This window comes from Ranitomeya variabilis, chromosome 8 (assembly GCF_051348905.1).
Source record: "Ranitomeya variabilis isolate aRanVar5 chromosome 8, aRanVar5.hap1, whole genome shotgun sequence".
NCBI lineage: Eukaryota > Metazoa > Chordata > Amphibia > Anura > Dendrobatidae > Ranitomeya > Ranitomeya variabilis.
This window is the reverse complement of record NC_135239.1, coordinates 37,342,942-37,357,116: the sequence shown is the minus strand read 5'-3', so window position 1 is coordinate 37,357,116 and position 14,175 is coordinate 37,342,942. Positions and strand designations below refer to the sequence as shown.

Sequence of the window (14,175 nt, the reverse complement as noted above, 5' to 3'; positions counted from 1 at the left end):
AAGTAGACATGGTTATGCTTTAAACTATTTATTCCCAATCATAATTTGATGTTTCTATGTGAATTAGATGTTTCTAAGACAGAAATATTCCATTTCAGCTGCAGATCCTGCCTAGGAAAAGATATAGCCGACGTTCACGTTTTAAGTGAATGCTATATTAAGAAGCAGCTGAAAGTGTCGGCCTGATTATATGATGTGTTATTGTATTCCTGACAACCGTGACTGGTTTTGATGGTGCAGTATTGTAAGGAATGTCGGTGTTAGTATAAATTGTCTTTATTGCAATATACAGCGTATAAAGCGCATCGGAGAGACCTGAGCAGAACTGGAGAGAAAACCATTTATCAAGGTCCAGGATCAGATTCCTCGTTACAGCACCTAGTACATTGGCTCACGTTGCGAACATCTTCTTGTATGATTAATGACCTTGTGGCGCAAAGCAGCTCACCCAGATTGTCAGCCAAAAAGATTTATCTCAAAATCTAACAGGACTTTAATTTGTTTTCAGCAGTTTTTTAACTACTTTTGATATTTCAACTTTCTAAAAATATATCCATTTTGCACATTACAAAAGATTTTGCAAAGTTTTGCTGGGCACGGAGGGAGATGCAAGGGATATAAATCAATGTGACGGAATTCATTAACTTCCCTAACATCACTGTCTATAATTCATAAACTGTATCAAATGACATCACTGTATTTTATCCCATCTATCTACAGCATGTTTTTCAGATTTCGTATGTCTACAGTATATAATATATATGTGTATATGTTTATTCCTTATGTAGCTGGCCAAACCATTAGCTAATCACCATGGATCTGGTCACTTTAACCCCTGATGATCTGTGTATTTCCCCTGCAGCTACTCTGTTCCATACCGTGAAAAATAATTAACAATGGTCAGAATATACTTTTTCCTGTTAAGAAGAACCGCTCCGAAGCACAAACAGCTTCTCTAACAAGTGAATTATAATGTACAGTAAAGATCTCCATTCACCTTCAATCGCTGTTGGCTGAACATTCACTTGGCAAACAGCTATTTCTCTTGACCATGGATGCTCAGTTCAGCTGAGTGTGCACATGTGTTATATCGAAGACTGCCAGAGAACCCTGGCAGCAGCTTTTTTTCCTTGAGAACAAAAAGATTGACATATTGAACTTCAACATGCCTGATCCTTCCCTTGACATTATGTCTTAGCGCTGAGTTGGGAGCCCCTATACACATAAGATAGTTGACCGATCCAGCCAAAGTCGGCCAGGTTCAGGCAACTGTGCTTTAACATGTATGGAAACCTAAAAGGGACATTCTCATGTCAGTAAATTATGCCCTATCCTTAGAATAGGGAATCATTTACTGTTCGCAGGGGAATCTGACCACTGGGACATCCAACAATCCAATAAAAGGGCTCTTGGGCCTGCCTGGTCCAGCCAAAGTCAACAAGTTCAGGCAACTGTGCTCTGTGTATGGGAACCTTAAGGCTGTATACACACGTTACATTTTTGCTGCGTTTTTTCAGCGCAGATTTGTCGCAAAACCTGAAGGGTTTCCTCAAGTCAGCAAAGTGAATGACAATCCTTAAAATATATTCCCATGATAGTAAAAGATCCCCTATCCTTTGAGTAGGGAATCATTTTCTGCTTGTAGGAATTCTGACAACTGGAACTCTCAGCGATCCAAAAAAAACCCAGGTTCCTGGAACCTGAGAACCGGTCTCTGCAGAATGGAGCAGAGGTGCACCAGCATGACTTTCGCTGCATTCATTGTCTATGGGACTGCTGGGAATGGTAGCACTGCACTCAGCTCTTTCCCACAGTTGCATGCACAATGAGTTGAGTAAGATATCCCTTATACCATAAACTGGGGATAATTTACAACTTTGGGTATAACCCTTTAATCTAAACATGAAGAAGACTATAGAGATAGATGGCAACATCCTCGGGATTCAGCTTTCAAGGGAGATATTTGGCTGCTATAACCCTCCGGGGCCTCATATCGTAGAGGAAATAAAAGGTTAATATTCAATTTCTGTCCAATTCCTGTTTGCCTTGATTGGTGACTGAGAAACCGTTACGGACTTGTTGAAGTGTGACACTGGCTACTAAGCACATGCAAATATTCATAAAACACTGGATGGAAGTCTGCTCCTTTCTTTTCACAAGATTGCTTGATGCAATATTATTTTCTTATGAAAAAAAATCTATGTACATCAAAAAAGAATATTGAGCCCTGAGACGCCACTTTCACGACATCAAAGAGATGCAATTTTTCAAGATTTTGCAGCCTTTGTACAGGAAAGTGCATGTATCCATCTCCGCATCATGAGTTAAGTGACATGGATCTTAAAAGGAGACGTATTAATATCTTCTTCTCGGGGTGTCACGGCTCTCATGTTAGGCGCTTGAAAGCGTATCAGTTTAGAACCGAGCTGACAAAAATTTGATTAAAACTTGATTAATTCGCATCCTGCTCTTAACATGACACCACAAGAATGATAAGAGGAATTACAGGAGTTTAAGATGTGTAAAAGGTTCAGTTTGTGAGAGATAGATTTGACGGCAAAAGCATCACATGAAGGCACGATGGCGCGTGGAGTCGTTTGCTGTGATGGGCAGTAGATGAGCCCTTGTCCTTCTAATCATTCTGTGTCCTTCTGTTCTCCAAGATTTGATCCCGGGAACAGAATACGGAATTGGAATATCTGCCATCCGAGATAATCTCCAGAGCGCGCCGGCAACAATGAACGCCCGAACTGGTGAGTGATCCATTGCATAAAAAGTGGCCGTGTGTTTGACAGTTTGTTAATTCTACATCATCGCAGCTAATGTACTATTCATATGGCTGATCCATGAGCTTAAAACTACAAAACACCTGAGTCATTGAGATTTATGAAATGCTGGAAAAAACGGTAAAAGTAGAATACAGTCCTGCAAAGTTACAACTGATTAAAATTTACCAGAACTTTCTCAAGTTTGCAGAAACAATTGAAGAAGGGGTGGGTTTTCATAAACCCTGCCCAAAATATCCTGGTGTATATGTCCCTCATCATGACACCATTCTGGTATACTGTGTCTGCGTGTGTATATGTATGTATGTATGTATGTGTATATATACAGTACAGACCAAAAGTTTGGACACACCTTCTCATTTAAAGATTTTTCTGTATTTTCATGACTATGAAAATTGTACATTCACACTGAAGGCATCAAAACTATGAATTAACACATGTGGAATTATATACTTAACAAAAAAGTGTGAAACAACTGAAAATATGTCTTATATTCTAGCTTCTTCAAAGTAGTCACCTTTTGCTTTGATGACTGCTTTGCACACTCTTGGCAGGTTCCGAGTCAGTGTCAGTCTGGTGTTTGGAGGAGTACAGAGCAGAAGGCTCTGCAGTGCTCCACCTGTGTGAGACAACACAGGCCAGCAGAGCCAAACAGCCAAGGCAGCTGAAAAGTCTGGCACCCCACAGTGTACATAGCGGTGCAGTCGCAACTGGTCTCAGGAGGTGGACTGGGGTGTTTAGTGACTGAAAACTGGAGGTTATGATTACTGGCTGCTACCTACATGATATTGTGTACTCTGAATTGCTGTGAGTGAAGAGCCATTAATATAGCGGTGCAGTCACCAACGGCAATAGGTCAGAGGTGGGCTGGCGTGTTTAGTGACTGTAATCTAGAGGATATGGTTCCCGGCTGCGATCCGGAGGATATCGTGTATGGTGTATTGCTGTGAGTAAAGAGACATTAACATTGAGGTGCAGTTGTTTACAGCAGCTAGTCAGAGGTGGACTGGTGTGTTTAGTTACTGTAATCCAGAGGATATGTGCCCGGCTGTGATCCGGAGGATATCGTGTGCTGTGTTTTTTGAGTTGAACATTAAAGAGACGTTTTGCTTTGAACTTTGCTGGGTCACTGCCTCATCAGAGTTCTACCACTGTATTACAACAGGTAAAACCCTGTAATTTACCTCCGAACAATGGCCAATTAATGAACAGTCTATGGAGTATGAAGAGTGTTATAGATGCAATCGCATCAGTGTCCTCGAATATGTTACAAGTACCTGAATCCGTAAGTGTGTGCATTGTACAATGGTAGAAAACACCAGTTGTGTGTAAATTAGCTGCCTCGATTTTGCAATACAAGTCCCTGAGCTAAAGCTTAGCGAGCAAGCGAAACCCAGAGATGTCATTGTTTGTGTTTGTGATCAAGCTGAAGCCTCATTAAAATATATAAAGCTGTAAGTCTGTCTGTCTCCCTTACGTCCACTTAATTCTCACAGCAGATTCAATCAGAGCTTCTAATGTGAGACCTGTCATTGGAAGTTTAAAGCATCAGACTCCAGTGAAATCTCCACTAAAGCTACTGACTGCCGGCACTTCAAATTTATTATTTTTTTTGTTAAATTGTTAAAAGATTTACTTGAATGTTATGAAACAGTTTTATTTATCATTCGCTGGCGTGCCAGATGTGACTCCCGATGTTGGCAGCCTTGACTTAACACAGTAACCTTGCCCCAAGACACAACTCAACATCAACAAATTATATCAATTTGATAACATTTGCCTTAAGGGATGGATGATGTTTCGTGAAACACTCATGAGGCTGAATTACTGCGCTTTGAACCATAATTCATGATGGTTTTGTAATATAGTGGAAAGTGAGGATGGCAGAAAGGCGTGAGGTATACTGGTGCCTCAAGCTGACTCAATAATCATTTTATTTATTTTTTCGGCCAATAAATATATAGCCAGTTATATAGTAGCATCAACACAGTCTTCATTTTATAATATTCATGAACAGTTAAAGGGTTATTCCTATCTTATAAAAGTGATGTCTTACATCAATTTATGATCGGTCAGGATGCAAACCTATGTTACCTCCACAAACCTTAAAAATCATAAGCATTCCCTGCATCATGTGCTCCTGACCGCACACCTGTGTCAGGAACTATACAGTCAGTCCTATTTACTTAAAGGCACTCTTCGCTACTATGAAGGTTCATCTTAATGTGCCATGTGGATGTAAATTAAAAAAAAACTATGATTCGCCTCTCAGACTAGCACTGCTCCTCCTCACTCCATACTGCACCATCCACTGTAAACTGGCATCAACAGCCAGCGGCAGCTGATCAACTACATCCCTGACATTTCATCCGAACAGTTTCCCCCTAAAGGAGTGGAATTAGTTTAGGAGGTGAATAAAGGATTTATTTTTTATTACACCCTGGGTCCATTAAGATGAACTCTTATACTACTTTAAAACCTGTTTAAATAGTGTCTACTCCAGCTACTTGAGCCGAAGGTGGTGAAAATATAACTGTGCAGAGGAAAAATAGTTAAAATGTTGTTTATCCTAAGTCATGTGACAAGGCTCGTTAAAGGGTCGACATTGACTGTTAGGATTGCTACTTCCAATAGGTGGCACTAGAGTTCTAGTCCTCTTCCTTTCTGAAGAGACACCAAGCATTAGTGTCATGGTCATAGAAGGGTTTGGTGTTAGGCAGCGCATTGGTTTGTTATATTTACCTGGGAACTCATACAGTTAACGCTAACATTAAGCATCTCTGGTATTTCTTAGAGCAAGAGCCTCTTAATTTTACCAAAATGTCATGAAAATATTGATAATTATCATGGTTTATTGTGTAAAACTTTGGATAACTTAATGCATCATTAGGCGAGTTGTGTAAGTATGGAAACAAGTGACCCAAATGTCTACAAGAGCTTCAAGATGTTTGTAGGTAAGGAAGTAATAGCGAAAAATAGTCATACCTGATGAAAAAGATGGTTTGACTTCTATGCATCAAAATATTCACAGTATGATCATTTGTGGTTTGGTTGTAGGTAGGTTCTTCCTCAATTGTCTACTTGTAGAACATAGACTTACCCTTCAGCCAAGTATCTGATTAGACAGCAGACTGGAGTGTAACTGGGAACTTTTTTTTACATTTTACTTGGAAATTTCTCAAAGTCAAAGCCTCTTAAATTTAACAAAATGTCTAAAAATATTGATAATTTACCAGTGTCACGTATTGAATAATTTGATAGATGTCTATACATTTCGAAGGTGTCTAGATAGGGACATCAAGTTGCTCAGTATTCTCCATCTTACAAGTTCTTCTATACATTTCTGTGTCCTTTTATTACCTAAATGTTTTCAAATACGAGAAGTTTTCACTTCTATGTTTTTCTGTTCTAGATTTGGACAGCCCAAATGATCTAATGGTCACCGGCTCAACAGACAAGACTATCTCACTTGTCTGGGCCAAAGCTCAGGGTCCAATAGACCATTACCGAATTTCTTTCACACCCTCATCTGGGATGGCTTCAGAAATCACCGTTCCTCCTGAAATCTCTCAATATGACCTTACAGACCTCGATCCAGGAACCGAATATACTATTACCATCATCGCGGAAAGAGGGCGACAGCAGAGCCGAGAAACTACGGTGGATGCCTACACAGGTATCCATTGGTACTTCTGTCTTTTTACTCTGCAAATAAATGTGTTTTATATCCCCCTATAATATGGTTTTATCATTCCCCCTGTATACAATTATAACCGTAAACCTACTCCCACAGTCCACCTGGTTACAGCCTCAGTGATTTGTTTTACGGCTACATCTCCGCTAAACAAATTAGGTCATAAATTCTACTTAAAGATCACGGCATATTTGTAACAATAAAATAAGTAAAGCAAATTATTTATAGAAGCCTATTCATTATGCTGACAATGATCGGACTCGCATTGCGGCAAATCTATTAATTAATTATTCCTTGTCCGAGAGAAAACAATGTTTTAGACTTAAATTGTTTCTGGCGTTCCCAGACAATACGCAAATTATATATGCTAATGTAGGCAGACTCCGCTCTCCACTCTTTCAAACCTTTTTTTTTTGTCTCCCATTTATTAAATAAACTCTAAATGGCTGTTCTATTGTGGCCCAAATCATTGAGACTCATGAGATTTAAAGTGACGCATGCAAAAAAACCAAATCTATATTCCGCATTGTTCCAAAGAGTTTGTAATGGGGGAATTACATGTTTTATGTTTTGCAACGTTAGAATAAATCAGAATTATATAGAAAGAGATATTTAATACAGAGTGACCACAGTAGAAATGAGAATTTTGATATCATCAAGGCACTGGCTGACACGGACAGAAAAGGGCCCCTGTGTAAAAACAATATATGGACCCATTCCAGCCCAAAAACTCATCATAATGCACCAGCTTTGGTGGAAATGGGCCCCCTTACCTCTTGGACCCCTGTTTGGTCACACAGGTTGCACCAATGATATGTCCTTTCCTGCATCAAGGGTCTATGTAACCTCGAGGCAGACCATGCGGCTGCGATGAGTCTCTTGGGTATTGGCCCTAGAAGAATGGAGGGTTGGCAAAACATCCCCCATTCTAATCGCGTAGTCAAGAAATAGCCCAAAATGGTGACTGTCATTACAACAAACTTTGTACAAATTAATAATACAAACTAATATTTAAAAAAAAATGGAAAATGTTCAACAAGAGAAATAATATTTCCTTCTTTATTTACTTGTCAGTTATTTGTTCTTCTTTCCTCCTAAACTTATCAGTCACCCTGAAATATTGATAAAATCCATCTTGACAGGTGAGATGGATTTTCAGCTCACTGAGAGATCAGGTTACATTCTTCCAAGTCTAGGAAGAGGGAAAGGGGGAGATGGTAGCTGCAGAAAGAGACAGAAGTAGAGAGACACATAGAGATGTTGTTGCTTTCTTGTAAGTGTTTATCTCTCCCCAGTGTCGGTTAAACAGTTACACTGGTCGGTCCTGCTGTATAATGTCCACTACAGGAAAACTGTTGTATTACATGTATTCATAAAATTGAGGCCTCTTTATCTTGGATGACAGTTCCTTAAGTCTTCTTACCCTCCTACCTTATTAGACAGTCTGGGGGGACAAATCAAATGCATTGGGGTTTTATTTTATAAACTGTTGTTATAGTGAGAAAGTGATACTACTCACCTTGTGGAGTTGTGTGAACCAGGACACGAGGCTAAGCTTTGGAATACAAATGTTCCAGCTGCTGCATAATCAACAGGTTGGAGGGTCCAATGTGGTATTCAAATAGTAAAAAAAATGGGTTATCTCCACTGCTAGTTTCTTAACCACACTAAAGGTCCAATATGGAGCATCAGAATGTCTATGTGGTTTTTATTCTCAAAGCGTTTCGCAGTTAACAAAATTCTTCTTCAGGACTCACACAACGTCGAAAGAAGAATTTTGTTATTTGTGAAACGCATTGACATAAAAACTGCATAGAAACTCTGATAATTTCTATTGGACCTTTATTGTGAATATGAAACCAGCAGCACAGATCACTCACTTTTTCCTCCAATCTTATTGACTTTATAGTCCCCTAGGAACCAGAGAATGAATCATTTTTATAGCAAGTGAGGGCAAGAGCAGTCCTACTACTTACCTATCTCCAGTTTTTTGCTTGGCCCGAACACATCACCTCCCGACAGGTGTGACCCTTATTTCTCAAATGATGTCTTACTGCAATGTCAGGTATTTGGCATACATATTAGTCCATAGACAACCTAAACACTAAGTCGCACTCAGTATAACAATATGTGCATCAGAACCCCAAGGAAACAAGGAACAGGGAATACAGTACATATAATAATAATAATAATCACATTTTATTAATACCTGAATAAAAACATAATAAAATGTTCTTTTGTGGTTCTATAGTCACATGCACATTTATAATGTAGAAGAGTTAAAATTTGGCTATATAAAGATATTGACCATGTGTGATAATGTGAGTACATGAGACTAGAGAAACGAGAACTATACCCTATGTCCATACAGGAATGCATTCATATCCACGTAAATGTAGTACAAGTATGAAAAAAGTTCATCAGTGCATGTGTAAACAAGTGTTACTGCTGGTAAAAAACAGCCAGCCTCACATGAGGAATGCACACAATCCTATAGTATAAAGCATATTGCTTAATAGTAGTTTCCAAATTCAACCAACCAAAGTCAAGTGCAAGAACAGTAGCCTGTACGTGAGCTGCAGGTCAGAAATTGCTGTGTAACCCACCCCAACGCGCGTTTTGCCGATTCTTCTTCCGGGGCCACGGAACTGCAATAACACTTGTTTACACATGCACTGATGCACTTTTTTAATGAGTACTTGTTTACATTTATATGGATGTGAATGCATTCCTGCATGGACGTACGGTATAGTTCTTGTTTCTCTAGTCTCATGTGCTCACATTATTACACTTACTCAATATTTTTATATACCCAAATTTTGACACTTATCTAAATGTGCATGTGACTATAAAACCACAAAAGAACCACGTAGTCTAGCATCAACGTTCTATGTAAACCTTGGTATGGCTGCCAGTCAGTTGCTGTGCCTTTAGTTTGACATAAGGCATCAATTTTATTATGTTTTTATTCATATATTAATAAAATTTGATTATTGTTATATGCATTCCTTTTCCCTGTTTCCTTGGGGTTCTGATGCACATAATGTCTGGTCACTGTTGTGATTTTGCTTTTTGCTCCCTCTAGTGGTCATTAGTGATTTGACTCTGGAGCTTCTGTCTTTTCCTATATCCTCTCCTGGGCCGTTAGTTCAGGGGCGTTGCTATATAAGCTCCCTGGACCTTCAGTTCAATGCCTGGCATCGTTGAAATCAGAGCTAATCTGTTGTGCTCTTGTCCTATGATCCTGGTTCCTGTATTTCAAGCTAAGTCTGCTTCTTTGCTTTTTGCTTTTGTTTTGTTTGGTATTTTTGTCCAGCTTGTTCCAATCTGTATCCTGACCTTTGCTGAAGCTCTAGGGGGCTGGTGTTCTCCCCCCGGACCGTTAGACGGTTCGGGGGTTCTTGAATCTCCAGCGTGGATTTTTATAGGGTTTTTGTTGACCAGATAAGTTATCTTGCTATATTCTGCTATTAGTAAGCTGGCCTCTCTTTGCTGAACCTGGTTCATTTCTGTGTTTGTCATTTCCTCTTACCTCACCGTTATTATTTGTGGGGGGCTTGTATCTTGCTTTGGGGTCCCTTTCTCTGGAGGCAAGAGAGGTCTTTGTTTTCTTCTCCTAGGGGTAGTTAGATTCTCCGGCTGGCGCGAGTCATCTAGCGATCAGTAGGCATGATCCCCGGCTACTTCTAGTGTTGGCGTTAGGAGTAGCTATTTGGTCAACCCAGTTACCACAGCCCTATGAGCTGGATTTTTGAATCTCGCAGACTTACACGTTCCTCTGAGACCCTGTCCACTGGGGTCATAACAGTATGCCAGGCCAGTATTAAATGTTTAATGCATTGCAGAAGTGGGATTATAAGAAAGAAAATTTTGAGGTTTTTTTTCCCCTCTCTCATTTTTTTTTTTTTTCTTTTCCCCTTTACCTCAGAGTGGCTTAAGCTTGCTGCAGACATGAATGTCCAGACCTTGATTACAAGTGTGGACCAGCTTGCCGCTCGTGTGCAGGGTATACAAGATTATGTTACCAGAAATCCTAGGTCTGAACCCAAGATTCCGATTCCTGAACTGTTTTCAGGAGACCGATTTAAGTTTAGGAATTTCAGGAATAATTGTAAATTGTTTTTGTCCCTGAAACCTTATTCGTCTGGAGACTCTGCTCAACAAGTAAAAATTGTTATTTCATTCTTACGGGGTGACCCTCAAGATTGGGCTTTTTCGTTGGCGCCAGGAGATCCGGCATTGGCTGATATTGATGCGTTTTTTCTGGCGCTCGGTTTACTTTATGAGGAACCCAATCTTGAGATTCAGGCAGAGAAAGCCTTGCTGGCTATGTCTCAGGGCCAGGACGAGGCTGAGGTGTATTGCCAAAAATTTCGGAAATGGTCCGTGCTGACACATTGGAACGAGTGTGCACTGGCCGCTAATTTTAGAAATGGCCTTTCTGAGGCCATTAAGAATGTTATGGTGGGTTTTCCCATTCCCACAGGTCTGAATGATACCATGTCCCTGGCTATTCAAATTGACCGGCGGTTGCGGGAGCGCAAAACCGCAAATTCCCTCATGTTGTTGTCTGAACAGACACCTGATGTGATGCAATGTGATAGAAAAACCGCTAATTCCCTCATGGTGTTGTCTGAACGGACACCTGATTTGATGCAATGTGATAGAATCTTGACTAGAAATGAGAGGAAAATTCATAGACGCCGGAATGGCTTGTGCTACTACTGTGGTGATTCTACACATGTTATCTCAGCATGCTCTAAACGTATATCTAAGGTTGTTAGTCCTGTCACCGTTGGTAATTTGCATCCTAAGTTTATTCTGTCTGTAACTTTGATTTGCTCACTGTCATCTTATCCTGTCATGGCGTTTGTAGATTCAGGTGCTGCCCTGAGTCTTATGGATCTCTCATTTGCTAAGCGCTGTGGTTTTATTCTTGAACCATTAGAAAATCCTATCCCTCTTAGGGGTATTGATGCTACGCCATTAGCAGAAAATAAACCGCAGTATTGGACACAGGTTACCATGTGCATGACTCCTGAACACCGCGAGGTGATACGTTTTCTCGTTCTACATAAAATGCATGATTTGGTTGTTTTGGGGCTGCCATGGTTACAGACCCATAATCCAGTCCTTGACTGGAAGGCTATGTCAGTGTCTAGTTGGGGCTGTCGTGGTATTCATGAGGATTCCCTGCCTGTGTCTATTGCTTCTTCTACGCCTTCGGAAGTTCCGGAGTATTTGTCTGATTATCAGGATGTCTTTAGCGAGTCCAGGTCCAGTGCATTGCCTCCTCATAGGGAATGTGACTGTGCAATAGATTTGATTCCAGGCAGTAGATTTCCTAAGGGAAGACTGTTTAATCTGTCGATACCTGAACATACTGCTATGCGTTCATATATCAAGGAGTCTCTGGAGAAAGGACACGTCCGTCCGTCTTCTTCCCCTCTTGGTGCGGGATTCTTTTTTGTGGCTAAAAAGGACGGATCTTTGAGGCCTTGTATTGACTATCGGCTTTTAAATAAGATCACTGTCAAATTTCAGTATCCTTTGCCGCTGTTGTCTGACTTGTTTGCCCGGATTAAAGGTGCCAAGTGGTTTACCAAGATAGACCTTCGTGGTGCGTACAACCTTGTGCGCATTAAGCAAGGGGATGAATGGAAAACCGCATTCAATACGCCCGAAGGTCATTTTGAGTACTTGGTGATGCCTTTTGGGCTCTCTAATGCCCCTTCAGTTTTTCAGTCCTTTATGCATGACATTTTCCGGAACTATCTGGATAAATTTTTGATCGTTTATCTGGATGATATTCTGTTTTTTTCTGATAATTGGGACTCGCATGTGGAGCAGGTCAGGATGGTCTTTAAAATTTTGCGTGAAAATTCTTTGTTTGTCAAGGGCTCAAAGTGTCTTTTTGGTGTACAGAAGGTTCCCTTTTTGGGGTTCATTTTTTCCCCTTCTGCTGTGGAGATGGACCCAGTCAAGGTCCGAGCTATTCTTGATTGGACTCAGCCCTCGTCAGTTAAGAGTCTTCAGAAGTTCTTGGGTTTCGCTAACTTCTACCGTCGTTTTATCGCTAACTTTTCTAGCATTGTGAAACCTTTGACGGATATGACCAAGAAGGGCTCCGATGTGGTTAATTGGGCTCCTGCTGCCGTGGAGGCTTTCCAGGAGTTGAAACGTCGGTTTACTTCGGCGCCTGTTTTGTGCCAGCCTGATGTCTCGCTTCCCTTTCAGGTTGAGGTGGATGCTTCAGAGATTGGAGCAGGGGCCGTTTTGTCGCAGAGAGGCCCTGGTTGCTCTGTTATGAGACCTTGCGCCTTTTTCTCTAGGAAGTTTTCACCTGCGGAGCGAAATTATGATGTGGGCAATCGGGAGTTGTTGGCCATGAAATGGGCATTTGAGGAGTGGCGTCATTGGCTCGAGGGTGCTAAGCATCGTGTGGTGGTCTTGACTGATCACAAAAATCTGATGTATCTCGAGTCTGCTAAACGCCTGAATCCTAGACAGGCCCGCTGGTCATTGTTTTTCTCCCGTTTTGACTTTGTTGTCTCGTATTTACCAGGTTCAAAAAATGTGAAGGCCGATGCTCTTTCCAGGAGCTTTGTGCCTGATGCTCCTGGAGTCGCTGAACCTGTTGGTATTCTTAAGGATGGTATTATCTTGTCAGCTATTTCTCCTGATCTGCGACGTGTGTTGCAGAGATTTCAGGCTGATAGGCCTGATTCTTGTCCACCTGACAGACTGTTTGTGCCTGATAAGTGGACCAGCAGAGTCATTTCCGAGGTTCATTCCTCGGTGTTGGCAGGTCACCCAGGAATTTTTGGCACCAGAGATCTGGTGGCCAGATCCTTTTGGTGGCCTTCCTTGTCTAGGGATGTGCGGTCATTTGTACAGTCCTGTGGGACTTGTGCTCGAGCTAAGCCTTGCTGTTCTCGTGCCAGCGGGTTGCTCTTGCCCTTGCCTGTCCCTAAGAGACCTTGGACACATATCTCCATGGATTTCATTTCTGATCTTCCGGTGTCTCAAGGCATGTCTGTTATCTGGGTGATATGTGATCGCTTCTCCAAGATGGTCCATTTGGTTCCTTTGCCTAAGCTGCCTTCCTCTTCCGATCTGGTTCCTGTGTTTTTCCAGAACGTGGTTCGTTTGCACGGCATCCCTGAGAATATTGTGTCAGACAGAGGATCCCAGTTCGTTTCCAGATTCTGGCGATCCTTTTGTAGTAGGATGGGCATTGACTTGTCGTTTTCGTCTGCTTTCCATCCTCAGACTAATGGACAGACGGAGCGAACTAATCAGACTTTGGAGGCTTATTTGAGGTGTTTTGTCTCTGCTGATCAGGACGATTGGGTGACCTTCTTGCCGTTGGCTGAGTTTGCCCTTAATAATCGGGCTAGTTCCGCCACCTTGGTTTCGCCGTTTTTCTGCAACTCTGGTTTCCACCCTCGTTTTTCTTCGGGTCATGTGGAACCTTCTGACTGCCCTGGGGTGGATTCTGTGGTGGATAGGTTGCAGCGGATCTGGAATCTTGTGGTGGACAACTTGAAGTTGTCACAGGAGAGGGCTCAGCGCTTTGCCAACCGCCGCCGCGGTGTGGGTCCCCGACTACGTGTTGGGGATTTGGTGTGGCTTTCTTCCCGCTTTGTTCCTATGAAGGTTTCCTCTCCCAAATTTAAACCTCGTTTTATTGGT

At 41.5% G+C, this 14,175-nt stretch overlaps 1 protein-coding gene across 3 annotated transcripts in view; it reads left to right on the top strand.

The window, feature by feature from the left end:
- Positions 1–14,175, top strand: part of TNR (tenascin R) — a 492,944-nt gene that overhangs the window by 379,967 nt on the left and 98,802 nt on the right. For all 3 annotated transcript variants that reach the window (XM_077278440.1, XM_077278441.1, XM_077278442.1), the window contains 2 exons: positions 2,664–2,753; positions 6,199–6,462. In XM_077278440.1, coding sequence (XP_077134555.1) covers positions 2,664–2,753; positions 6,199–6,462 — 354 coding nt within the window. The remainder of the gene's footprint in view (positions 1–2,663; positions 2,754–6,198; positions 6,463–14,175) is intronic.